This window comes from Pelobates fuscus, chromosome 9 (assembly GCF_036172605.1).
Source record: "Pelobates fuscus isolate aPelFus1 chromosome 9, aPelFus1.pri, whole genome shotgun sequence".
NCBI lineage: Eukaryota > Metazoa > Chordata > Amphibia > Anura > Pelobatidae > Pelobates > Pelobates fuscus.
This window is the reverse complement of record NC_086325.1, coordinates 19,551,829-19,579,229: the sequence shown is the minus strand read 5'-3', so window position 1 is coordinate 19,579,229 and position 27,401 is coordinate 19,551,829. Positions and strand designations below refer to the sequence as shown.

At 46.7% G+C, this 27,401-nt stretch overlaps 2 protein-coding genes across 2 annotated transcripts in view; one reads left to right on the top strand and one right to left on the bottom strand.

The window, feature by feature from the left end:
• Positions 1 to 209: 209 nt before the first annotated feature.
• On the top strand, positions 210 to 13,734 carry LOC134572451 (CD59 glycoprotein-like). Its single transcript, XM_063431430.1, has 3 exons — positions 210 to 341; positions 10,872 to 10,967; positions 13,385 to 13,734. Exons 1-3 carry the CDS (start codon positions 293 to 295, stop codon positions 13,546 to 13,548), a joined length of 309 nt encoding a protein of 102 aa, XP_063287500.1. The 5' UTR covers positions 210 to 292; the 3' UTR covers positions 13,549 to 13,734.
• A 9,729-nt stretch (positions 13,735 to 23,463) lies between these two features.
• Positions 23,464 to 27,401, bottom strand: part of LOC134572450 (sperm acrosome membrane-associated protein 4-like) — a 715,452-nt gene continuing 711,514 nt past the window's right edge. Inside the window, exon 3 of the mRNA XM_063431429.1 lies at positions 23,464 to 23,681. Coding sequence (XP_063287499.1) covers positions 23,479 to 23,681 — 203 coding nt within the window. The 3' untranslated portion in view covers positions 23,464 to 23,478. The remainder of the gene's footprint in view (positions 23,682 to 27,401) is intronic.

Below are 27,401 nucleotides of genomic sequence, written 5' to 3'. Positions count from 1 at the left end.
ATAAACTAAAGTTTGTTTTACAAGTAAATTTAAGTTGGGACGTGTATACGTGACTTTCCTGGTGAAGAGTTAATAAAGCTGGCAGGAGGACTGCAGTGAACTACAGTTGTTTATTATTGTCATGGGGTTTTGGACCGGAGTTGTGTAATATGTTCATGGACTTGATGATAAGCAGTCGTTGTCACAAGTGGGAGTGGGCTCGTCAGATTGAGAACATCTTGGTGTATGACACAAGCTGGGAAAATTTTTTACAACTAATAACATCTGAAAAGACAGAAGCACAGACAAGAAGATGAACGGTTTAACAAACATTTTTTTCATCTTATTGAGCTGCCAGATTGGTAAGAAATCTTCGTGTGATCAGTATGTTACCCAATAAGGTATTTGTAAGAACATATTGATTCAACAAAGTTCTAGAACACTCGGTGCTGGAGGCAGGCTGTCCTGTCTATACATGGTATAGCAGTATGTGTGATGGGGAGGCTGGCTGTGCTGTGTATACATGGTATAGCAGTGTGTGATGGGGAGGCTGGCTGTGCTGTGTATACATGGTATAGCAGTGTGTGATGGGGAGGGTGGCTGTGCTGTGTATACATGGTATAGCAGTGTGTGTGATGGGGAGGCAGGCTGTGCTGTGTATACATGGTATAGCAGTGTGTGTGATGGGGAGGCAGGCTGTGCTGTGTATACATGGTATAGCAGTGTGTGATGGGGAGGCTGGCTGTGCTGTGTATATATGGTATAGCAGTGTGTGATGGGGAGGCTGGCTGTGCTGTGTATACATGGTATAGCAGTGTGTGATGGGGAGCCTAGCTGTGCTGTGTATACATGGTATAGCAGTGTGTGATGGGGAGGCTGGCTGTGCTGTGTTTATATGGTATAGCAGTGTGTGTGATGGGGAGGGTGGCTGTGATGTGTATACATGGTATAGCAGTGTGTGATTGGGAGGCTGGCTGTGCTGTGTATACATGGTATAGCAGTGTGTGATGGGGAGGCTGGCTGTGCTGTGTATACATGGTATAGCAGTGTGTGTGATGGGGAGGCTGGCTGTGCTGTGTATACATCGTATAGCAGTGTGTGGTGGGAGGCTGGCTGTGTTGTGTATACATAGTATAGTAGTGTGTAATGGGGAGGCTGGTTGTGCTGTGTATACATGGTATAGCACTGTGTGTGATGGGGAGGCTGGCTGTGCTGTGTGTACATGGTATAGCACTGTGTGTGATGGGGAGGTTGGCTGTGCTGTGTATACATGGTATAGCAGTGTGTGTGATGGGGAGGCTGGCTGTGCTGTGTATACATGGCATAGCAGTGTGTGATGGCGAGGCTGGCTGTGCTGTGTTTATATGGTATAGCAGTGTGTGTGATGGGGAGGCTGGCTGTGCTGTGTATACATGGTATAGCAGTGTGTAATGGGGAGGCTGGATGTGCTGTGTATACATGGTATAGCAATGTGTGTGATGGGGAGGCTGGCTGTGCTGTGTATATATGGTATAGCAGTGTGTGTGATGGGGAGGCTGGCTGTGCTGTGTATACATGGTATAGCAGTGTGTGTGATGGGGAGGCTGGCTGTGCTGTGTATACATGGTATAGCAGTGTGTGTGATGGGGAGGCTGGCTGTGCTGTGTATATATGGTATAGCAGTGTGTGTGATGGGAAGGCTGGCTGTGTATACATGGTATAGCAGTGTGTGTGATGGGGAGGCTGGCTGTGCTGTGTATACATGGTATAGCAGTGTGTGATGGGGAGGCTGGCTGTGCTGTGTATACATGGTATAGCAGTGTGTGTGATGGGGAGGCTGGCTGTGCTGTGTATATATGGTATAGCAGTGTGTGTGATGGGGAGGCTGGCTGTGCTGTGTATACATGGTATAGCAGTGTGTGTGATGGGGAGGCTGGCTGTGCTGTGTATACATGGTATAGCAGTGTGTGTGATGGGGAGGCTGGCTGTGCTGTGTATACATGGTATAGCAGTGTGTGTGATGGGGAGGCTGGCTGTGTATACATGGTATAGCAGTGTGTGTGATGGGGAGGCTGGCTGTGCTGTGTATACATGGTATAGCAGTGTGTGATGGGGAGGCTGGTTGTGCTGTGTATACATGGTATAGCAGTGTGTGATGGGGAGGCTGGCTGTGCTGTGTATACATGGTATAGCAGTGTGTGTGATGGGGAGGCTGGCTGTGCTGTGTATACATGGTATAGCAGTGTGTGTGATGGGGAGGCTGGCTGTGCTGTATATACATGGTATAGCAGTGTGTGATGGGGAGGCTGGCTGTGCTGTGGTATAGCAGTCAGTGTGTGATGGGGAGGCTGGCTGTGCTGTATATACATGGTATAGCAGTGTGTGATGGGGAGGCTGGCTGTGCTGTGGTATAGCAGTGTGTGATGGGGAGGCTGGCTGTGCTGTGAATACATGGTATAGCAGTTTGTGTGATGGGGAGGCTGGCTGTGCTGTGTATACATGGTATAGCAGTGTGTGATGGGGAGTCTGGCTGTGCTGTGTATACATGGTATAGCAGTGTGTGATGGGGAGCCTAGCTGTGCTGTATATACATGGTATAGCAGTGTGTGTGATGGGGAGGCTGGCTGTGCTGTGTAAACATGGTATAGCAGTGTGTGTGATGGGGAGGCTGGCTGTGCTGTGTATACATGGTATAGCAGTGTGTGATGGGAAGGCTGGTTGTGCTGTGTATACATGGTATAGCAGTGTGCGATGAGAAGGCTGGTTGTGCTGTGGTATAGCAGTCAGTGTGTGATGGGGAGGCTGGCTGTGCTGTATATACATGGTATAGCAGTGTGTGATGGGGAGGCTGGCTGTGCTGTGTATACATGGTATAGCAGTGTGTGATGGGGAGGCTGGCTGTGCTGTATATACATGGTATAGCAGTGTGTGATGGGGAGGCTGGCTGTGCTGTGGTATAGCAGTCAGTGTGTGATGGGGAGGCTGGCTGTGCTGTATATACATGGTATAGCAGTGTGTGATGGGGAGGCTGGCTGTGCTGTGGTATAGCAGTGTGTGATGGGGAGGCTGGCTGTGCTGTGAATACATGGTATAGCAGTTTGTGTGATGGGGAGGCTGGCTGTGCTGTGTATACATGGTATAGCAGTGTGTGATGGGGAGTCTGGCTGTGCTGTGTATACATGGTATAGCAGTGTGTGATGGGGAGCCTAGCTGTGCTGTATATACATGGTATAGCAGTGTGTGTGATGGGGAGGCTGGCTGTGCTGTGTAAACATGGTATAGCAGTGTGTGTGATGGGGAGGCTGGCTGTGCTGTGTATACATGGTATAGCAGTGTGTGATGGGAAGGCTGGTTGTGCTGTGTATACATGGTATAGCAGTGTGCGATGAGAAGGCTGGTTGTGCTGTGGTATAGCAGTCAGTGTGTGATGGGGAGGCTGGCTGTGCTGTATATACATGGTATAGCAGTGTGTGATGGGGAGGCTGGCTGTGCTGTGTATACATGGTATAGCAGTGTGTGATGGGGAGGCTGGCTGTGCTGTGTATACATGGTATAGCAGTGTGTGATGGGGAGCCTAGCTGTGCTGTATATACATGGTATAGCAGTGTGTGTGATGGGGAGGCTGGCTGTGCTGTGTAAACATGGTATAGCAGTGTGTGTGATGGGGAGGCTGGCTGTGCTGTGTATACATGGTATAGCAGTGTGCGATGAGAAGGCTGGTTGTGCTGTGGTATAGCAGTCAGTGTGTGATGGGGAGGCTGGCTGTGCTGTATATACATGGTATAGCTGTGTGTGATGGGGAGGCTGGCTGTGCTGTGGTATAGTAGTGTGTGATGGGGAGGTTGGCTGTGCTGTGTATACATGGTATAGCAGTGTGTGATGGGGAGGCTGGCTGTGCTGTGTATACATGGTATAGTAGTGTGTGGGATGGGGAGGCTGGCTGTGCTGTGTATACATGGTATAGCAGTGTGTGATGGTAAGGCTGGCTGTGCTGTGTATACATGGTATAGCAGTGTGCGTGATGGGAGGCTGGCTGTGCTGTGTATACATGGTATAGCAGTGTGTGATGGGGAGGCTGGCTGTGCTGTGTTTATATGGTATAGCAGTGTGTGTGATGGGGAGGCTGGCTGTGCTGTGTATACATGGTATAGCAGTGTGTAATGGGGAGGCTGGCTGTGCTGTGTATACATGGTATAGCAATGTGTGTGATGGGGAGGCTGGCTGTGCTGTGTATACATGGTATAGCAGTGTGTGTGATGGGGAGGCTGGCTGTGCTGTGTATACATGGTATAGCAGTGTGTGTGATGGGGAGGCTGGCTGTGCTGTGTATACATGGTATAGCTGTGTGTGTGATGGGGAGGCTGGCTGTGCTGTGTATATATGGTATAGCAGTGTGTGTGATGGGGAGGCTGGCTGTGTATACATGGTATAGCAGTGTGTGTGATGGGGAGGCTGGCTGTGCTGTGTATACATGGTATAGCAGTGTGTGATGGGGAGGCTGGTTGTCCTGTGTATACATGGTATAGCAGTGTGTGATGGGGAGGCTGGCTGTGCTGTGTATACATGGTATAGCAGTGTGTGTGATGGTAAGGCTGGCTGTGCTGTGTATACATGGTATAGCAGTTTGTGTGATGGGGAGGCTGGCTGTGCTGTGTATACATGGTATAGCACTGTGTGTGATGGGAGGCTGGCTGTGCTGTGTATACATGGTATAGCAGTGTGTGATGGGGAGGCTGGCTGTGCTGTGTTTATATGGTATAGCAGTGTGTGTGATGGGGAGGCTGGCTGTGCTGTGTTTATATGGTATAGCAGGGTGTGTGATGGGGAGGCTGGCTGTGCTGTGTTTATATGGTATAGCAGTGTGTGTGATGGGGAGGCTGGCTGTGCTGTGTTTATATGGTATAGCAGTGTGTGTGATGGGGAGGCTGGCTGTGCTTTGTATACATGGTATAGCAGTGTGTAATGGGGAGGCTGGCTGTGCTGTGTATATATGGTATAGCAGTGTGTGTGATGGGGAGGCTGGCTGTGCTGTGTATACATGGTATAGTAGTGTGTGTGATGGGGAGGCTGGCTGTGCTGTGTTTATATGGTATAGCAGTGTGTGTGATGGGGAGGCTGGCTGTGCTATGTATACATGGTATAGCAGTGTGTAATGGGGAGGCTGGCTGTGCTGTGTATATATGGTATAGCAGTGTGTGTGATGGGGAGGCTGGCTGTGCTGTGTATACATGGTATAGCAGTGTGTGTGATGGTAAGGCTGGCTGTGCTGTGTATACATGGTATAGCAGTTTGTGTGATGGGGAGGCTGGCTGTGCTGTGTATACATGGTATAGCACTGTGTGTGATGGGAGGCTGGCTGTGCTGTGTATACATGGTATAGCAGTGTGTGATGGGGAGGCTGGCTGTGCTGTGTTTATATGGTATAGCAGTGTGTGTGATGGGGAGGCTGGCTGTGCTGTGTTTATATGGTATAGCAGGGTGTGTGATGGGGAGGCTGGCTGTGCTGTGTTTATATGGTATAGCAGTGTGTGTGATGGGGAGGCTGGCTGTGCTGTGTTTATATGGTATAGCAGTGTGTGTGATGGGGAGGCTGGCTGTGCTTTGTATACATGGTATAGCAGTGTGTAATGGGGAGGCTGGCTGTGCTGTGTATATATGGTATAGCAGTGTGTGTGATGGGGAGGCTGGCTGTGCTGTGTATACATGGTATAGTAGTGTGTGTGATGGGGAGGCTGGCTGTGCTGTGTTTATATGGTATAGCAGTGTGTGTGATGGGGAGGCTGGCTGTGCTATGTATACATGGTATAGCAGTGTGTAATGGGGAGGCTGGCTGTGCTGTGTATATATGGTATAGCAGTGTGTGTGATGGGGAGGCTGGCTGTGCTGTGTATACATGGTATAGCAGTGTGTGTGATGGGGAAGCTGGCTGTGCTGTGTATACATGGTATAGCAGTGTGTGTGATGGGGAGGCTGGCTGTGCTGTGTATACATGGTATACCAGTGTGTGATGGGAAGGCGGGCTGTGCTGTGTATACATGGTATAGCAGTGTGTGTGATGGGGAGGCTGGCTGTGCTGTGTATACATGGTATAGCAGTGTGTGTGATGGGGAGGCTGGCTGTGCTGTGTATACATGGTATAGCAGCGTGTGTAATGGGGAGGCTGTCTGTGCTGTGTATACATGGTATAGCAGCGTGTGATGGGGAGGCTGGCTGTGCTGTGTATACATGGTATAGCAGTGTGTGATGGGGAGCCTAGCTGTGCTGTGTATACATGGTATAGCAGTGTGTGATGGGGAGGCTGGCTGTGCTGTGTTTATATGGTATAGCAGTGTGTGATTGGGAGGCTGGCTGTGCTGTGTATACATGGTATAGCAGTGTGTGATGGGGAGGCTGGCTGTGCTGTGTATACATGGTATAGCAGTGTGTGTGATGGGGAGGCTGGCTGTGCTGTGTATACATCGTATAGCAGTGTGTGGTGGGAGGCTGGCTGTGTTGTGTATACATAGTATAGTAGTGTGTAATGGGGAGGCTGGTTGTGCTGTGTATACATGGTATAGCACTGTGTGTGATGGGGAGGCTGGCTGTGCTGTGTGTACATGGTATAGCACTGTGTGTGATGGGGAGGTTGGCTGTGCTGTGTATACATGGTATAGCAGTGTGTGTGATGGGGAGGCTGGCTGTGCTGTGTATACATGGCATAGCAGTGTGTGATGGCGAGGCTGGCTGTGCTGTGTTTATATGGTATAGCAGTGTGTGTGATGGGGAGGCTGGCTGTGCTGTGTATACATGGTATAGCAGTGTGTAATGGGGAGGCTGGATGTGCTGTGTATACATGGTATAGCAATGTGTGTGATGGGGAGGCTGGCTGTGCTGTGTATATATGGTATAGCAGTGTGTGTGATGGGGAGGCTGGCTGTGCTGTGTATACATGGTATAGCAGTGTGTGTGATGGGGAGGCTGGCTGTGCTGTGTATACATGGTATAGCAGTGTGTGTGATGGGGAGGCTGGCTGTGCTGTGTATATATGGTATAGCAGTGTGTGTGATGGGAAGGCTGGCTGTGTATACATGGTATAGCAGTGTGTGTGATGGGGAGGCTGGCTGTGCTGTGTATACATGGTATAGCAGTGTGTGATGGGGAGGCTGGCTGTGCTGTGTATACATGGTATAGCAGTGTGTGTGATGGGGAGGCTGGCTGTGCTGTGTATATATGGTATAGCAGTGTGTGTGATGGGGAGGCTGGCTGTGCTGTGTATACATGGTATAGCAGTGTGTGTGATGGGGAGGCTGGCTGTGCTGTGTATACATGGTATAGCAGTGTGTGTGATGGGGAGGCTGGCTGTGCTGTGTATACATGGTATAGCAGTGTGTGTGATGGGGAGGCTGGCTGTGTATACATGGTATAGCAGTGTGTGTGATGGGGAGGCTGGCTGTGCTGTGTATACATGGTATAGCAGTGTGTGATGGGGAGGCTGGTTGTGCTGTGTATACATGGTATAGCAGTGTGTGATGGGGAGGCTGGCTGTGCTGTGTATACATGGTATAGCAGTGTGTGTGATGGGGAGGCTGGCTGTGCTGTGTATACATGGTATAGCAGTGTGTGTGATGGGGAGGCTGGCTGTGCTGTGTATACATGGTATAGCAGTGTGTGTGATGGGGAGGCTGGCTGTGTATACATGGTATAGCAGTGTGTGTGATGGGGAGGCTGGCTGTGCTGTATATACATGGTATAGCAGTGTGTGATGGGGAGGCTGGCTGTGCTGTGGTATAGCAGTCAGTGTGTGATGGGGAGGCTGGCTGTGCTGTATATACATGGTATAGCAGTGTGTGTGATGGGGAGGCTGGCTGTGCTGTGGTATAGCAGTGTGTGATGGGGAGGCTGGCTGTGCTGTGAATACATGGTATAGCAGTTTGTGTGATGGGGAGGCTGGCTGTGCTGTGTATACATGGTATAGCAGTGTGTGATGAGGAGTCTGGCTGTGCTGTGTATACATGGTATAGCAGTGTGTGATGGGGAGCCTAGCTGTGCTGTATATACATGGTATAGCAGTGTGTGTGATGGGGAGGCTGGCTGTGCTGTGTAAACATGGTATAGCAGTGTGTGTGATGGGGAGGCTGGCTGTGCTGTGTATACATGGTATAGCAGTGTGTGATGGGAAGGCTGGTTGTGCTGTGTATACATGGTATAGCAGTGTGCGATGAGAAGGCTGGTTGTGCTGTGGTATAGCAGTCAGTGTGTGATGGGGAGGCTGGCTGTGCTGTATATACATGGTATAGCAGTGTGTGATGGGGAGGCTGGCTGTGCTGTGTATACATGGTATAGCAGTGTGTGATGGGGAGGCTGGCTGTGCTGTGTATACATGGTATAGCAGTGTGTGATGGGGAGCCTAGCTGTGCTGTATATACATGGTATAGCAGTGTGTGTGATGGGGAGGCTGGCTGTGCTGTGTAAACATGGTATAGCAGTGTGTGTGATGGGGAGGCTGGCTGTGCTGTGTATACATGGTATAGCAGTGTGCGATGAGAAGGCTGGTTGTGCTGTGGTATAGCAGTCAGTGTGTGATGGGGAGGCTGGCTGTGCTGTATATACATGGTATAGCAGTGTGTGATGGGGAGGCTGGCTGTGCTGTGGTATAGTAGTGTGTGATGGGGAGGTTGGCTGTGCTGTGTATACATGGTATAGCAGTGTGTGATGGGGAGGCTGGCTGTGCTGTGTATACATGGTATAGTAGTGTGTGGGATGGGGAGGCTGGCTGTGCTGTGTATACATGGTATAGCAGTGTGTGATGGTAAGGCTGGCTGTGCTGTGTATACATGGTATAGCAGTGTGTGTGATGGGAGGCTGGCTGTGCTGTGTATACATGGTATAGCAGTGTGTGATGGGGAGGCTGGCTGTGCTGTGTTTATATGGTATAGCAGTGTGTGTGATGGGGAGGCTGGCTGTGCTGTGTATACATGGTATAGCAGTGTGTAATGGGGAGGCTGGCTGTGCTGTGTATACATGGTATAGCAATGTGTGTGATGGGGAGGCTGGCTGTGCTGTGTATACATGGTATAGCAGTGTGTGTGATGGGGAGGCTGGCTGTGCTGTGTATACATGGTATAGCAGTGTGTGTGATGGGGAGGCTGGCTGTGCTGTGTATACATGGTATAGCTGTGTGTGTGATGGGGAGGCTGGCTGTGCTGTGTATATATGGTATAGCAGTGTGTGTGATGGGGAGGCTGGCTGTGTATACATGGTATAGCAGTGTGTGTGATGGGGAGGCTGGCTGTGCTGTGTATACATGGTATAGCAGTGTGTGATGGGGAGGCTGGTTGTGCTGTGTATACATGGTATAGCAGTGTGTGATGGGGAGGCTGGCTGTGCTGTGTATACATGGTATAGCAGTGTGTGTGATGGTAAGGCTGGCTGTGCTGTGTATACATGGTATAGCAGTTTGTGTGATGGGGAGGCTGGCTGTGCTGTGTATACATGGTATAGCACTGTGTGTGATGGGAGGCTGGCTGTGCTGTGTATACATGGTATAGCAGTGTGTGATGGGGAGGCTGGCTGTGCTGTGTTTATATGGTATAGCAGTGTGTGTGATGGGGAGGCTGGCTGTGCTGTGTTTATATGGTATAGCAGGGTGTGTGATGGGGAGGCTGGCTGTGCTGTGTTTATATGGTATAGCAGTGTGTGTGATGGGGAGGCTGGCTGTGCTGTGTTTATATGGTATAGCAGTGTGTGTGATGGGGAGGCTGGCTGTGCTTTGTATACATGGTATAGCAGTGTGTAATGGGGAGGCTGGCTGTGCTGTGTATATATGGTATAGCAGTGTGTGTGATGGGGAGGCTGGCTGTGCTGTGTATACATGGTATAGTAGTGTGTGTGATGGGGAGGCTGGCTGTGCTGTGTTTATATGGTATAGCAGTGTGTGTGATGGGGAGGCTGGCTGTGCTATGTATACATGGTATAGCAGTGTGTAATGGGGAGGCTGGCTGTGCTGTGTATACATGGTATAGCAGTGTGTGTGATGGGGAAGCTGGCTGTGCTGTGTATACATGGTATAGCAGTGTGTGTGATGGGGAGGCTGGCTGTGCTGTGTATACATGGTATACCAGTGTGTGATGGGAAGGCGGGCTGTGCTGTGTATACATGGTATAGCAGTGTGTGTGATGGGGAGGCTGGCTGTGCTGTGTATACATGGTATAGCAGTGTGTGTGATGGGGAGGCTGGCTGTGCTGTGTATACATGGTATAGCAGCGTGTGTAATGGGGAGGCTGTCTGTGCTGTGTATACATGGTATAGCAGCGTGTGATGGGGAGGCTGGCTGTGCTGTGTATACATGGTATAGCAGTGTGTGATGGGGAGTCTGGCTGTGTATACTTGGTACATGGTATAGCAGTGTGTGATGGGGAGGCTGGCTGTGCTGTGTATACATGGTATAGCAGTGTGTGTGATGGGGAGGCTGGCTGTGCTCTGTATACGTGGTATAGCAGTGTGTGATGGGGAGGCTATAAGATAAGGCCAGGGACTAATGAAAGTATTTAGAAAATTGGGCAGACTAGATGGGCCGAATGATTCTTATCTGCCGTCACATTCTATGTTTCTATGAGGCTTGTCTGTGTATACATGGTATAGCAGCGTGTGATTGGGAGGCTGGCTATGCTGTGTATACATGGTATAGCAGTGTGTGTGATGGGGAGGCTGGCTGTGCTGTGTATACATGGTACAGCAGTATGTGTGATGGGGAGGCTAGCTTTGCTGTGTATTCATGGCATAGCAGTGTGTGTGATGAGGATTTTGGGATGTGTATACGTGGCATAGCAGTGTATTAGGGGGTTTGGGTGCTGTGCGTACATGATATAGTGCTATGGGTGGGGGTAGTGGGTATTTCCCTTCTCCCTATGAATTATGGCTGTTTCCTCTTCCAGGTAATTCTTTGAGATGTTATGCTTGTGTTGAAGATGAATGCACAATAACCACATGCTTCGCTGGACAGGCCTGCGGGAAAACGGTTACAAATGGTTGTAAGTAGCAATGTCGTAACAATAAGTGATTCAGGAATTGCCCATGTATGTTTGCCCATCAATCCAGGGAGGCACTTATGAAATAGTGGTCTCTTTTCCATTATGTGATATCTCAGTTTTTGTACCAGTTTCTGCCCCATACTGGCTGTATTAACATGTAGCACAGCTGAATTTAAAAACATTTTAATGAAGCTGTATCAATAGCTGCTTCTATTATAGAAACATAGAAACATAGAATGTGACGGCAGATAAGAACCATTCGGCCCATCTAGTCTGCCCAATTTTCTAAATACTTTCATTAGTCCCTGGCATTATCTTATAGTTAGGATAGCCTTATGCCTATCCCACGCATGCTTAAACTCCTTTACTGTGTTAACCTCTACCACTTCAGCTGGAAGGCTATTCCATGCATCCACTACCCTCTCAGTAAAGTAATACTTCCTGATATGATTTTTAAGCCTTTGTCCCTCTAATTTAAGACTATGTCCTCTGGTTGTGGTAGTTTTTCTTCTTTTAAATATAGTCTCCTCCTTTACTGTGTTGATTCCCTTTATGTATTTAAATGTTTCTATCATATCCCCCCTGTCTCGTCTTTCCTCCAAGCTATACATGTTAAGATCCTTTAACCTTTCCTGGTAAGTTTTATCCTGCAATCCATGAACCAGTTTAGTAGCCCTTCTTTGAACTCTCTCTAAGGTATCAATATCCTTCTGAAGATACGGTCTCCAGTACTGCATACAATACTCCAAGTGAGGTCTCACCAGTGTTCTGTACAATGGCATGAGCACTTCCCTCTTTCTACTGCTATTAATCCCATTATTACCTATCGTTTTATTAAGTGTGGAAAACCAGTCTGACTAAGCCAGGACGGGCCTTATGTTTGCTACGGACCTATGGAAAAAGAAAAAAAAATATTATTTTATTTTACTTTATCCATGTTATGCATTTTTAACTTTGGATTGAGTAGAATTTTCTCTTTCTATTCTGGAAGATAATTCTTCAATTAAACATTTCTGGCCTAGACTTGGCTTATCTTAGACAGGGCGAGATTCCCTGTACACAGTGAGCATCTGCTCACTGTTATACAGGAGAAAAAACTACTTTGTAGATCAGTTGGAAGTTTTCATTGGCTAATGGAGATTGAGCAAATATATCAACTGGTGTGTTAACCAACTGAACTATCTTAAAGCTGCCGACCGTCCCTAGATAACCTTAGCATGTATTATCTGTAGGCCAATATCACGTCAGTAAAATCTGTAAAGGTTACAAATAGCAGATAAAACATCTAATACGATCCCGGAAGGCATCTAATTGAGTTGCCTAAATGTAATAAGAAGGACTGTTTTTTGGAATTATGCACCAATTATCTTGATGTAATATCCTGTCTTCAGTTTGCAAAACAAATTAGGGATTTGCACGCAGTAATCTACACAGAGAGGGTCTGATTGCAAGAGGAGAAAAGGTTGGACACAGGACTGTATACAGTAATTGTCTAGGGGCCATAAATAATCACATCCCTTTTTTGTGCATATTCCATATACACTAGACAGGTGCGTTACTGGAGGTGCTGATAGGGGATGAAGCCCTGGGTTTAATTATGGTATCAATTCACTGTTCTCCCTGTAAGACTGGGAGAGAAATAACACCTCCAGTTTTATAATCTGGGACAGCGCCCCTTTAATCCGTATTCAGAGTTATTTATACAGCACAGTCCTGCTATTGGTGCACGGTTTTATGGCGTATACACATGCCTGGGGGGTTAATGGAGCAGATAAGGAAGTTATAAATGTAGCTTTATGTAATATGTTGAATTTTGTCGCAATGTGATTACAAGACGTTCCGGTTTAGGGTTGGCCTTAGGGTATTGTATAAGACTGATTTCAGTAGGGAATAATTTCAATGAACGTGGAATGAGTCGTAATATATAACCTTGGGCTGGAGTCTAGTCTTTTCCCATCTAATAAAATTCTGGCACATAAGCTTTCCACCTTTTTATAGCTTTATTTTTTATTAATAATATTATTTAATTATAAAAAAATATTGATGGTTATTCATTTCAGCCTGAGTTACTGCGCTATGTATGCTACTTTAAATAAAAATGAACCACTTTCTACTTTCTCTGCAAGTTACATACATTTCAAAACTTTAAAAAGATACAAATGCACAGCCAACAACAAAACGATTAGGGTATTGAAATTAAGTGCCATGTCCTACGTTTAAAGGGACAGTAACGTAAGAGAAAAAAAAAATCCTCTCTTAATGGATGCTTCAATGTATCTACGTTAAATATAATTTCTTTCTGTATTATTTTGTTTGTAAATTACATTCAGATCAGTGTCTCCCTTAATATTGTAAAACGTTGTGTAATAAGTTGGCAGTTTATAAATAATGATCGTAGTAATCATTTTTTTCCCTAGTACATGCCAAAATGTGCGTCCCTCAACAAATCTGTGATTTTTCTGTTAATGAAGTGAAAACTTACTGCTGCCACTCTGACCTTTGTAACTCGGCTGTATCTGCAAGGATGTCCTTTGTCACCGTTATTGCCGCCCTTGTGGCTCTGTGGGTGAATATGCAGTGAAAAAGAAGATCAACCTCTCAACCGGGTTCGTGGAGTAGCACCTGAGACCAGTTAATCACGGATCCCCTGTCATTTATACAATCTGCCTCTATTCCACATCTTTCAGCCTTGTAGCTTTTCCTCTAGAATATTCGCCACCATCACTTCATCTTTCTCACGGTGCCCCTGGCCAGATAACCTCAAGTTCAGCTGCTTTGAATACAAAAAAAAATAAATACATACAACAAAAAAAAAAATTCTTTATTAACTGATTATTTTTTACAATGTACTTTTTGTTAACCTAGACAGAGGGAAAATGTATAGCCAGGCACAAAATACAATTTCACCAGAATGGCGAGGTCTTGGAGACATTGTACAAACAAGAGATGAAGTGGGAGAGTGAACAGATTGCAGGTTGGCAGAGCAAATGGATTATGTGTAAAAATGATAGATGCTAGAAAGAGTGAATGAGAACTAGGTATTTGCTAAGAAATTGTCAAGGTAAGTATGCAGACCCTATATGCAGTGCTTACACCTATGTTAACCATTAACAGATAATATAATAATGTTCGAGGTTCATTGGAAACCATTGGCCAACCCAAGAGAGTCTGGGAGGATTTGAGTTCTAGCTGACAGTTAAATATGTGCTGGAGGAGGTCATGTATAATAGTCATAAACCCACCAAACATGCTCCAAGGTACCTGGTCTGGACTGACATCTCCAGCAGAGCTTGTTAACATTAGGGTAATAGGTCTGCAATAGAGCTGAGCGTCTTATAAACGGCCTTGCATCTGTTGAGGCTAATAGAGGTGGTCAGTATATAAAATCCCAATTCCGAGGGGCTAGGTGATCATGTTTGGCTACCTGCTATTGTGTTGTAAAGGATGGCGATGAGTTATGTAAATCCTGCTGAAGTAGGGAGTAAATAGGTGAGAGAGGCCTCCTGATCTCAGAGTGGGGCACGCTCACTGTCTCAAAGGCATTTAATTCTGTGTCAAATTCCAGTACAGGTTTTCACCTTGTTCTTTCTTACCCTCAGGGCTGTCTTTAAGGAGGGGCAAACGGGGCAGCTGCCCTGGGCCCAGTTACTCCTGGGGGGAATAAGGCAACTGCCCCATGTGCCCCCTGCAGCACCTGAGATAATCAGGGGCCCCGGCCCTTTAATACTGCTCCGGACTGGGGCCCTGTATTATGGGGGGTGGCTGACTACATACTCACTGCTAGCCCCCATCTCACACACTGCCCTGTGAGTCTCTTTGTTCCCCGGGCATGCTGGGATGAAGTGAGGTCAGATTGCCTCCTCCCAGTAAGAACAGATCACTTCCTTCTCGGTGCCACTGGGGAGGGGGCACACACCACACAGGGAATGCAAGCATTGTTGAGGAGAGGGACTGGGGCAGCTGAATGCAGACTCCCATCAGCCAGGGCCAGCAAGCTCCCACTGGACCCCAGCGAAGCCACCCCACTGTACCCAAAAGGTGAGGAGACAGGAGGGTGGCTAAATATTTAGTTTTCTGTTTGTAATTTCTGATTTCACTTGAATTCATCAGACATTACAAACACCCATGTGTGGGTGTTTGTAATAAAAACACACTGGTGACAACTACATGTTAAAAATTTGTATATGAACCTGACAGTGCCCTATTAAATATAAATAAAACATTGACAAATATTTATTTTAACTATGTAAGAACAGAGTCGAGGCATTATATTGGCCAAGGTTGTTGGGAGTTGCTATCCAGAAGCTGCTAGAGGGCAGAGATTAAAATATGTAAATTGACACTTATATATGTGTGTGTGGCTGTGTTTATGTCAGTGTGTGTATCTGGCTGTGTTTATGTCTGTGTGTGTATCTGGCTGTGTTTATGTCAGTGTGTGTGTGTGTGTCTGGCTGTGTTTGTCAGTGTGTGTATCTGGCTGTGTTTATGTCAGTGTGTGTGTGTGTGCGTATCTGGCTGTGTTTATGTCAGTGTGTGTGTGTGTGTGTCTGGCTGTGTTTGTCAGTGTGTGTATCTGGCTGTGTTTATGTCAGTGTGTGTGTGTGTATCTGGCTGTGTTTGTCAGTGTGTGTATCTGGCTGTGTGTGTGTGTGTTAGTATCTGGCTGTGTTTATGTCAGTGTGTGTATCTGGCTGTGTGTGTGTGCGTATCTGGCTGTGTTTATGTCAGTGTGTGTAGCTGGCTGTGTGTGTGTGTGTATCTGGCTGTGTTTATGTCAGTGTGTGTATCTGGCTGTGTGTGTGTGTATCTGGCTGCGTTTATGTCAGTGTGTGTATCTGGCTGTGTGTATGTATACCTGTGTATGTGTACTTGTGGGTCAGTGTGTATGTTTACCTGTGTGTATGTATGTGTCGGTGTGTAAGTGTCCTTCTGAGTGAGTGGTAATGCATACATCCCAGCATTTTAATGCCAACACTGCACACAAATACACTCCTACATTCCATCGCTAGCACTGCACACAAATACACTCCTACATTCCATCACTAGCACTGTACACAAATACACCCCTGCATGTGTACCTGTGTATGTGTGTATCTGAGTGTGCACATATCTGTGTCGATGTGTGTGTGTGTGTCTCAGTGTGGCTGTACCAGTGTGTGTATGTCGGTGTGTGTATCAAAGTGCATGTATCTGTGTGCCAAAGGGTGTGTATCTGTGTATGTGTGTATATGCCAGTATGTGTCAAGGTGTTTATGTGTGTATCTGCGTGGTAATGTGTATGTTTATATGTGGTAATATGTATGTACATACATCCCAGAAATCAGAACATGGAAACACACCCATGCACATACAAACATTACATATACACAAACCCCTTTGCTGAAATACCAATACTACACACAAATGTACATTGCATGCATTTAAAAGACAACACTACATACAAACACACCCATGCATGCAAATGCAAACATTACATACAAACACACCCCTGGATTAAAACGCTAAAATTATATACAAACATCAACTCTACAGACAAAAGCACGCCTGCATTTAAAAGCCAACACTACAGACAAACACACACCTCTGCATTCAAACGTAAACACTACACACAAGTACACCACTGCATTCCAATGGTAACAGTACATACAAATACACCCCTACATGCACACATGCACACATACACTCTATACAAAAACATGCTTACCTTCAAATGCACAAACACTGCTCACAAATACAACCCTGCAAGGATAGTAGATCCCCAGCTGTCATAGCATCGCATGACTTATATGAAAGATGGGGATTTCTCTTTTCTTCCCTCTTGCGATACAGGGAAGGCCTGAAAAATATTCTTGCAACAGGGCACTCTATACATTAGTTCTGCCGCTTAGTGGGAGTTGAGGTTGTGATTGCATGCCCGGGATGTGGGGGGCCAGGATCCAGGGGGCCCAGGCAAATGTTTGCCCAGGGTCCAATCAATATTAAAAACGTCCCTGCTTACCCTAAGTGTGCATTACTAATCTAATCTGTAGCCACTACACAGAGCTACAGGAATATACGTGTCCTTTACAACAGGTTAGAGATATATGACATAAAGTTGACCAGGTGACGAAAAATAACTAGACATTGGCACAGCAGATATTTTTGGTTTGTTTGAATGAATTAGGATGAATATAATTTTCCGAATATAGTCGATCATGCTGCTCAGTTCGGATCAAATTTGTCCATTATTTTTGGTTCCGAATTTTATTTGAACAAATAAAATTCTGCAATCCGCCCTCTGTATTTTGCAGCCGTTTAGCAGATAACTCCCTAAATGAATATACTTGTGGGATTTCTAATAGTTAAGGGTATCAATTTAGGAAGGTTTACCTATTTGATGTTCCCACACGCCATGCTGTAGGCAAGGGCACGTCTACTAAACGGCGAGCAACCGTTTGTCTGTCGCTAATTCCTATTGCTGCCCAGTTGCTTATCCCATAAACGGAGACCTGGCATAGGTCCCCCGTGCCACATGGCGTGTGTCCCCAACCTCCACCCATGGCCAGCAGGTAGGGGCTATTAAAAATTTGACTTTTTTGACATATGTTTTTCTGGATTTTTTTTTTTGTTATTCTGTCTCTCACTGCTAAATTACACCTATCATTAAAATTATAGACTGATCATTTCTTTGTCAGTGGACAAATGTTCAAAATCAGCAGGGGATCAAATACTTTTTTCCCTCACTGTATGCCTGCACAAACGTTGGAATGGTACCAAATGTGAAAAACAAGCTTTCTGCATTCTAGGGAGGTGTCCTCAGGGTATGGTAGATATGTGGAATATGTACCGGTTATTAGACATGTGCAATTCGTTTCGGGCAGAATGTGAATTTGGACCGAATTTCGGGCAATTCGGATGCTTCCGAATCTCCAAAGTGCCGAATTGCCAAAGTGCCGAATTTCTGTAGTGCCGAACCAAATTGCCAAATTGCCGAATTGCCGAAGTGCCAAAGTTCTTCGGATTTCTGAAACGTGGCAAAACAAGAGAGGGAGGGAAAATTACGTGAATGATGACGGGGTAAGGGTTAGGGTATGGTTAGGTGTAGGGGTAGGGTTTAGGTTATTGCCGAAGTCCCGAAGTCCAAAATTGCCGAACAGAACCAAATTATTTGCACATGCACATCCCTAATGGCTATGTTTGTTTTTGTTGTGCACCTGTTAACTATGTGTTTTGACAAATGGAATGTTCTGGATTCCTTCTTTTTGGAACTTAGGTCGGCTGATGAGGGGGTATATATACCAGAGTCCTTCGCCTGTGTCCCCAGGTATGCTTAAAACACATTGCTGTCCCAGTTCCTCCAGTGTCTCTGTGTGAGGTTGGACAGGAAGAGAAAGGGATTACTGCCCATCTGGCCACTAACAGCCTCTCACACAGAAAATGCCTTGCATCTAGAGCAGCGACAGCACACTATATAACATCTAGTGATGCACACTATATAACATCTACTGCTGCTCTGATATCAATCAAAGGAGGGTGAATGGACTACAAAATACAGAAGAGGATGAGTAAATAACCCTTCAATCTCCACATGCCCAATACACCCATTTTCACTTAATTTTGTTTGAGGACGGTCAAGGCACCTTGCACGCTGTTGAAAACTATAAATTATATGTGAGAAGGATTCATCAGTAATACTTAGTATCTCTCCAATACTGACAATATTGCTGTATGGTTCAATAAACTTATTTGTCAAAAGAACTAACAAAAATGTGCCTAAATAATATGCAATACTTAATGTAATAATTACAGCAAACAAAATCTGTTTTCAGAGCCTGATGGACCTTTTCTTTGTCGGCATTGCAGTTACACCAAGATTAATTCTTACCAACTGGCTTACCAACTTTACTGCAACATCAATGACCAATGGAGCCCAGAACTCTGTTCCAGGCTACCTAATGTCAATTCTGTGCATAAAAAACATCTGTTGTCAGCGAGCGCCTGCAACGGCAAGATAGATTTCCTCTCTCTCCCACTGTGTGCTCCCTCCTCCTCCCTCCGCTAATTGAATGTTTTTTTTAGCTGCCAGAACAGTCCATCACAGGTTTCTCTCTGATAAGCTTTGATTGGACCACACAAGAACTGGGTGACGTCAGGAGCTTCACACGGTGCTTGATGTCAGGTAAGTTTTAAAGTTTTTTACAGGGTTTGGGGGGGAGGGGGGGGGGGCTGTAGAGATAATTTGAATGCCCTATAGGCAGGGTGAATAGGACCTTGCTTTACTGGGATAGTCCCGGTTTTCGTCGATGTGTCCCAGCGCTTGAGATGCATAAATGTCCCATTTTTTGGCAGAAAGCTTAGCCTTAAGGCGCACTGGCCCTAGGGGGCACAGTCTCCTGGTTACAGGCAGGGGGCAGTGCTATTCTCATGCCATTTCTGCATGTAGTGTGACCATGCTGCGGACCACGGTAGAGGAGATTCTGTAACCTCTACCTGGTTTGGCAGGAAGTGCTTACTGAAAGTGCTAAACTGCTTCCTGTCATACCAAGTAGAGGTTACAGAATCTCCTCTACCTCAGTACGTGGCTTAGGCACACTACAAGAGGGAGGTGATCTGACACAGGGGGAGACCTCAAAGCAGAGTTGGGTGGGGGTAAAAGAGGCAGACAGGAGCTGGAGGATGGAAACAGAGACAGACAGGGGCTGCGGGGGCAACAGAAAGACAGAGTCTGGAGGGCAAGGGGAACACCAAGAGACACACAAAAGGGGCTGGGGGGAGAAAGAGACATACAGAGGGGCTGAAGAAGGGGCACAAGAGAAAGACTATGGAAGGAGCAAAAGAGACAGGGGCTGGAGGGGAGACACAAAGGGGCTAGACGGAGAAAGAGACAAGGTGCCGGAGGAAAAGAGACACACTGAGTGGTTAGGAAGGGGAGAAAGACACACAAAAGGGGCTGGGGAGAAAGAGATATACAGAGAGGCTGTGGGCAAAGAGACACTGAGGGCCTGGAGGGAAACACCCATAGGGGCTGTGGGGAGACAAAGAGACACAGAGGAGCTAGGGGAAGAAAGATATACACAGAGGAGCTGAGGGTGCGGGGGCAAAGAGACACAGAGGGGCATGAAATACATGATTCTGAGAAGTACAAAATGCAATGTTGCTTGAGACAGTTATTTGAGGTAAGTAAATGCAATTAAATGTTCACAATGTTTGTAATTTATAGTTATCTTAACAGCTGTCAATATTAACTCATTCACGTCATGATTTTTGTATCGCTAATGGTATAGTTGCCTACTAACAGTCCGGGCAAGTTGGAGACTGTCCCGGGTAATTCACTCTGCTGGGATGGTCCTGGCATATGCGCTTTTCAGTCAGGCCAGTCCATCCATAAAGCGGCACAGGTGTCGAGTGACCTGGCAGGAAGGATGCGCACAGTCACTCAATATAGTGTGGCTGAGCGGAACGCAGTACAGGAGCTTCTGTTTCCTGTTACTGGAAGGTCTGACAGGAAGTGCTCTCTCGATGGCACAAGATAAGCTAAAACCAGCTTGAGATCTTAACGGGACCCACCGAAGGGCAGGATATTTGAGCTGTTGTCCGTTCTCAGTACTCTCTTTCACCTTTTTTTTTTTTCTGTTACATGTTATCTCCAGGTACGGTTTGAGCTATCTCACCGATAATTGCATTATTTTGTTTAATAAACTGTTATTGAACTTTTTGTGAAGTTCGGTACTTTACTTAAGATGTTTCTTTGGCTTTTGTTTCCCCCTGTTTGTTTATGTACCTTGTGGAATAAATCTTTCCTTTTGGATTTGGAGCGCATGCTTTTTCTGGCATTATGTTTTGAATTTTTTCTTTGCAATTATTTGTAAATCCCAGCCCTCCCCTTGCCCAACCTCCTACCTCCTTTGCAGCCCTTTTTCCTTCCCTTCCTCAAAGATTAGGGAAATGGATGGGCTTTAGCAGCGAGTTGCGCTCTCAATTAGCTGATCTCACCCTCATGAATCTACACATCACTCGGATGGGCAATGTAGCATTCACTGTTTCCAATAGAGAAGAATTGGATTCAGTGCTTCTCTATCAGAAGAAGATGATTGGTTCTTTTGTAGCACACGCCATGTATGGGCCAAAGGTTCAACAATGCTTGTCTCCTTTAAGAGGAACCAGTGATGCGGCGTGATGACAGACAGGGCTTGGAAAGTCTAGCCAAGAAGTTGTCCCACTGTTGGATTCAATGTAAGTTTATTTTAAATGTCCTTATATAAAAAAAATGTGTGAGGGGGGACGACTAATAAGTGCTCAATAGGTCATCATAAACCTGCTGAGCGGTTAAGTGCCCACTCTGCCAAGTGAATCCACTAGAGCTTGTTTTTGTGCTCCCTCTCCTAGACTGCCCTAGGTGGCTGCCTGGGCTGCCTTACATTCTCTGCACATCTCTGTATGCCTTACATTCATACCAACCGTGCCCGTGTCCAACTGCCCAGTCTCTTAATGTCAAAATATGGGCTAAAGCATTCTTACTAAAACAGACTTTGACAATTTCTGCAGATCTGTTATTTAACCTGAATTTTGCCATTCCAATTCCCCACAACGTTAAGTTAAATTAACACCATAAATAGTGCTAATACCCAGTAATTTAACATTACTCTGTCATAGTCTCACCAAGGATTGCCAGACTTGGTTCTGTGGTCTGTCAATGTAATGTGCTCCAAGAGCAAGTCCAGTCACTAAGCACTTCTAGTAGAACTGCTTTGATTATTCAAATGTATTGACATAGTGTGCAAAATTACACATATTACAGCACTTTTCATGTACTGTCCAAAAGCATTATTTTTCCAGGAAACCATGAGGGATCTGGTAAATTGTCTCAGCCTTGTCGTAACCTAAGAAGGAAGTGATGTTCTGTCAAAGAGGTTAATAGCAATAATAATGGCTTGGACACTGCAGCCTTCCTAAATCGTATTCACATTTAGACACCAGAAAGAGTACTGTAGTCTGCAGGCTAAAGGTCCAAGATCAAATACCCAATAAAAACTGTTCCCATTTGTCCAAGTGTGATACTGCACTACTGGAATAAGTAGTCTAGATGTGGCTTTGTGTAAAATGCATGATACAAACTCTACTCAGTTTCCTTAAATATATTCGCTTGTAAGATTAGCAATTAGTAGACAATGAAGTAATCTCAAAAAACACTTTTATTTGTCTCTATTGGATATGCTTACAGAATGTTAAAAACAAGAGTCTTTATAACAAAATACTTTATCAACAGAAGACTTTATAAACAGAAGACTAGAGAAGTTTAAAATCTGTTTCACCAACTGACCAGTTCCTGGAATGAAAAAAGATGTGAGAAGAGCCAAGGAGAAATGAAACAACATACCTCCCAAGTGTCCCTATTTAAGAGGAACAGTCCCTATTTTAGGCCCTCTGTCACTCTTTTCTATCCTAATATCCCTCATTTCTAGGAGCTCCGTATTGTTGGTGTGTCTGAGTGTATAACCGAGCTCCACAGCAATAATACTCCCAGTAATGTGTCTGAGTGTATAACAGAGCTCCACAGCAATAAAACTCCCAGTAATGTGACTACAATAAATGTGTTTAGAAATCAGTCTGTGCTAATAAGACACATTGTTTTTCTAAATTACATTTTAGCTCTATAAATTGGCATTAGTAAGTTACCTAAAATGTCTCCAGATAGTCCCATTCCTGGCTACCCCACCCCCCACCATCCCCAAAATTAAAGTGTCCCTCTTTGTCCCTTTGAAATGATGGGAAGTGTGGGACTAGGCAGTGAATAGTAATTATACAGAGATGCCTAGAATGTTAGGAAGATCAGTTGTGATTAAGGAAGGGATAGTATGAATGGGAGAGAAATGTTAGGAAGATCAGTTGTGATTAAGGAAGGGATACTATGCATGGGAGAGAAATGTTAGGAAGATCAGTTGGGATTAAGGAAGGGATACTATGCATGGAAGAGAAATGTTAGGAAGATCAGTTGTGATTAAGGAGGGGATACTATGCTTGGGAGAGAAATGTTAGGAAGATCAGTTGTGATTAAGGAAGGGATACTATGCATGGGAGAGAAATGTTAGGAAGATCAGTTGTGATTAAGGAAGGGATACTATGCATGGGAGAGAAATGTTAGGAAGATCAGTTGTGATTAGGGAAGGGATACTATGCATGGAAGAGAAATGTTAGGAAGATCAGTTGTGATTAAGGAAGGGATACTATTCATGGGAGAGAAATTCTAAAAAGCCTAAAAAAATTAGGATAAAAGAAGATACAGAATGGCAACCCAGTGCTAAACGGAGCCCTACAGGGACTTAGATAAGAGAGCATGCTGTTGCTTAATGGTTTGCCCCATTACCAGGGACGTGGGTCAGGTTATTTCAGACATTAGAACCATTATAGAGCATTGTAATAGTAAAGATGCTTGGAGTAACCCTAAGTGGTCTGCAAGGGATGGAAGATTGTGGTTTGATGAGCTTCATTTTGTCTGGGTTCCTCTGAATACAAATTGGACATCTTCTCAAACTCAGAATAGTTTAGCCAACCACAAGGAAACCAGGACTGCTATTCCAGTGACAGCAGACAGTCTGGGGGTGACGGCAGAGTTACAGAGGTTGGTGATACAGCAGGAAGGAGTAGATGTCACAGTTGCACCAAGATATGTAAACGAGGCTTCTGCAAAACACTGTAAAGGATTCACACAACCTTTCTTCTTCATGGGTATCCCAACTGAAACACAGAGAAAGAATTCAATTCCCAGCAGTTCCACACCATACTTGATAAGGTAATAAAATGTTGAGAAAACAGAAAACATGTATTCCTTACTGACTGTGGTGGTATATGTCACGCAAGAATCCAGAAGATTACAGGTTGTCTTAGATGGTGTTAGACAGGTTCCATATTCACACTGATAGCATTGCAATGAATGACCTGGAAGAAAAAAAACAGGCTAAACATTGTGGAGGTAGACAGGAGGGATCTCCTTCAGCGGGTGATTACAGGAATGCTTACAATGTTAAATAGAAGATTGATTTGGTTATTTATAGTCTGCAATCCAGATGCAGCACCGTTCCAACATATAAACCGGAGACTATTCTTTTACTATTCTTGTCTACAGCTGGGGTAGGCAACCTTTTAGTAGTACTGTTCCAAAAAAGATCTTAAAGTCCCATGATGTGCCGGTTGAGTGGTATTGTGCTTGTGTTATTTATGGGTGGTGCAGTTGCTCTGTAGCGTTGTATATGTGTGTATGTGGGCTGTTATATTGTATATGTTCATGAGTAGTTTGTGGTATTATTTATGATACCTGTGAATGTGGGCTGTGAATGGGGGCTGCTTGGGGAATTTATGTGTGGATGCCATATCACATTGTGTGTTTGGTGGTGTGTTTGCTGCTGGTAGTATTGCATGTGAGAGTCTGCTTCTGGGATTGTGTGTATGTGGATTGTCAGTGGTGTTGTGTATCATTTGTATGAGGGGGAGGCTTGTTCTGCAGCTCTGTGTATACCTAGCAGTGTGGGTGGTTTTCCTGGGGTTTAGTGGACAACGGGCTGGGCAGGTACAGGTCAAGGGCAGGAGCTGGAATAACTGCAATGGTGTGGATTTCCGTACACAAGTGCTGAGCGGAAGTGTTCTGAGATCGCTTCTTCTAAGTGCTGCAATGTGCAAATTGAGTGCTCGGTTTGCACTAGCCAATATCTGAAGTCCCACTGGGACTCCTGATAGGCCAGAGCCTGCTAGTCTTTAGCAACCCTTGGAGTGTGTGCAAAATTACCACCCATGGCACACGTGCCATAGGTTGCTGACCCCTGTTCTACAGTGCAGGGGCGGACTGAGAACCCTCAGGGCCCCCGGGCAAAATAAATCAAGGGCCCCCTTACAGGCCCCACCCATACTCCGCAGCAAGCGCCACCCATGTCCCGCCTCCATGCACCGCCTCCAGCCACACCCTACACAATCTTTAGACACAAGGAACAAAAGTGCAATAATCCCTTCAAGGCCCCAGTAGAGACTACAATTGAGGGCTAATGGGCCATGGAGGGGGGTCTTTCTAGCAGAGGCTATCTCAGTGTCCTTTAGAGAGTGTGTTAGAAAGAATCCCCTCCAGGCCCTATTAGAGACTACAATGGAGTCTAACAGGCTTGGAAGGGGGTCTTTCTAACAGAGGCCATCTCAGTGTCCCTGCTGGAAACAGTCGCCTCCAGGCCCCAGTAGAGACTACAATTGAGGGCTAATGGGCCATGGAGGGGGGAGCATTCTAGCAGAGGCTATCTCAGTGTCCTTTAGAGAGTGTGTTAGAAAGAATTTCCTCCAGGTCCCATTAGAGACTACAATGGAGTCTAATGGGGCCTGGAGGGGGGTCTCGCCAACACTCTGGTTCCTATTCACAATATAGCAACACAACATAGCTGATACCTAGGCCAAGTTGGCTCCTCTTACCTTAATTACTGTTGCTGGCTGGCAGTCTGTGGGCTTGCTGGAAGGCTGTGGGCTTACTGGCTGCGGCTGGCAGGCTGAGGGCTTGCTGGCAGGCTGTGGGCTTGCTGGCTACTGCCGGCAGGCTGTGGGCTTGCTGGCTGCGGCTGGCAGGCTGTGGGCTTGCTGGAAGGCTGTGGGCTTACTGGCTGCGGCTGGCAGGCTGTGGGCTTGCTGGCAGGCTGTGGGCTTACTGGCTACTGCCGGCAGGCTGTGGGCTTGCTGGCTGCGGCTGGCAGGCTGTGGGCTTGCTGGCTGCGGCTGGCAGGCTGTGGCTTGCTGGCTGCGGTTGGCAGGCTGTGGGGTTGCTGGCTTTAAGCCTAACTGGTGGCCTGTAGGCTGGCTGGCTGTCTACTGGCCAGCCTGTGGGCTGGCTGGCCTGTGGGTTGGCTGGCTTGCTGGCTACTGGGGCACTCGTAGATTATTTAAAGAAATAATCCATGCACAATAACCACTACTACTCTGTGTAGTCGTTATGGTGCCAGGAGGGCCGGGCCCCCCTCCCAGAGTAAGTAGTCAAACCGTTTAAGAACAGTTTGACAACTTACCTGGGGTCTGCTGGGATATGAGGCTGTAGTAGGGTATAGGAGCAGTGGTGCAATGTGTAAGGGGTGCAGACGGTGTGAAAGGTTCAGTGTGTGTGAGGGGGTGTAGTGTGTGAATGTGTAGGGTGTGTGGGGCAATGTGTGTACGAGGGGGCTGTGTATGTGTGTGGCAATGTTAGTATGGGGGGCTGTGTGTGTATGGGTGGGCAGTGTATGTGTGTGTGTGTGTGTGAGGCAATGTGTGTAAATGTGTATGGTGTGTGTGGGGGCAGTGTGTGTGTATGGTGTGTGTGGGGGCAGTGTGTGTGTATGGGGGGCAGTGTGTGAATGTGTATGGTGTGGGGGCAGTGTGTTTATGGGGCTAAAGTTCACTCTCACCACTGCGACCACCAGGAATACCTGGTGGTCACAGTGTTGAGAGTGAACTCTAGCCCGTAGCTCCAGGGCTAGAGTTTACTCTTGCAAGAGCCGTAACGTTGCCGTGGTAACCGCGGCAACGATCTGTGCTCGCGCAAGAAGGACCCAGAGGAGCTGCAGGCTGAGCTCCCGGGTCCTCTCTTCCTCCCTCCCCTGCCGGCTGCCCGCACGGTGCCTGCGGACAGGGGAGGGGGCAATTGCCCTCCTCTTACTCCTCCCTCCCCCTCTTCTTACTCCCCCTCCCGCTCTTCTTACCCCCATTCTTACTCTCCCCTCTTCTTACTCCCCCCTCCCCCTCTCCTTACTCCCCCTTCTTACTCTCCCCATCTTCTTACTCCCCCTCCCCCTCTTCTTACTCCCACCTCTTCTTACTCCTCCCTCTTCTTACCCCCTCCCCCTCTTCTTACTCCCCCTTCCTCTTTTTACTCCCCCCTCCCCTCTTCTTACCCCCTTTTCTCCCCCCTCTCTTCTTAATCTCCCCTCTTCTTACTCCCTCCCCCCTCTTCTTACTCCCCCCTTCCTCTTTTACTCCCCCTCCCCCTCTTCTTACTCCCCCCTCCCTTCTTACCCCCTCTCTCTCTTCTTACCCCCCCTCCCTCTCTCTTCTTACCCCCCTCCCTCTCTCTTCTTACCCCCCTCCCTCTCTCTTTTTACCCCCCTCCCTCTCTCTTTTTACCCCCCCTCCCTCTCTCTCTTAACCCCCCCTCTCTTTTAACCCCCCCTCCCTCTTTTAACCCCCCCTCTCTCTTTTAACCCCCCCTCCCTCTCTCTTTTAACCCCCCCTCCCTCTCTCTTTTAACCCCCCCTCCCTCTCTCTTTTAACCCCCCCCTCCCTCTCTCTTTTAACCCCCCCCTCCCTCTCTCTTTTAACCCCCCCCTCCCTCTCTCTTTTAACCCCCCCCTCCCTCTCTCTTTTAACTCCCCCCCCCCTCTCTCTTTTAACTCCCCCCCCCCCTCTCTCTTTTAACTCCCCCCCCCTCTCTCTTTTAACTCCCCCCCCCCTCTCTCTTTT

Coding starts and splice junctions, on each gene's coding strand:
- LOC134572451 (XM_063431430.1), top strand. CDS start 293: ATGAACGGTTTAACAAACATTTTTTTCATCTTATTGAGCTGCCAGATT. Junction 342..10,871: donor CTTATTGAGCTGCCAGATTG/GTAAGAAATCTT, acceptor TTCCTCTTCCAG/GTAATTCTTTGAGATGTTAT. Junction 10,968..13,384: donor GAAAACGGTTACAAATGGTT/GTAAGTAGCAAT, acceptor TTTTTTCCCTAG/TACATGCCAAAATGTGCGTC.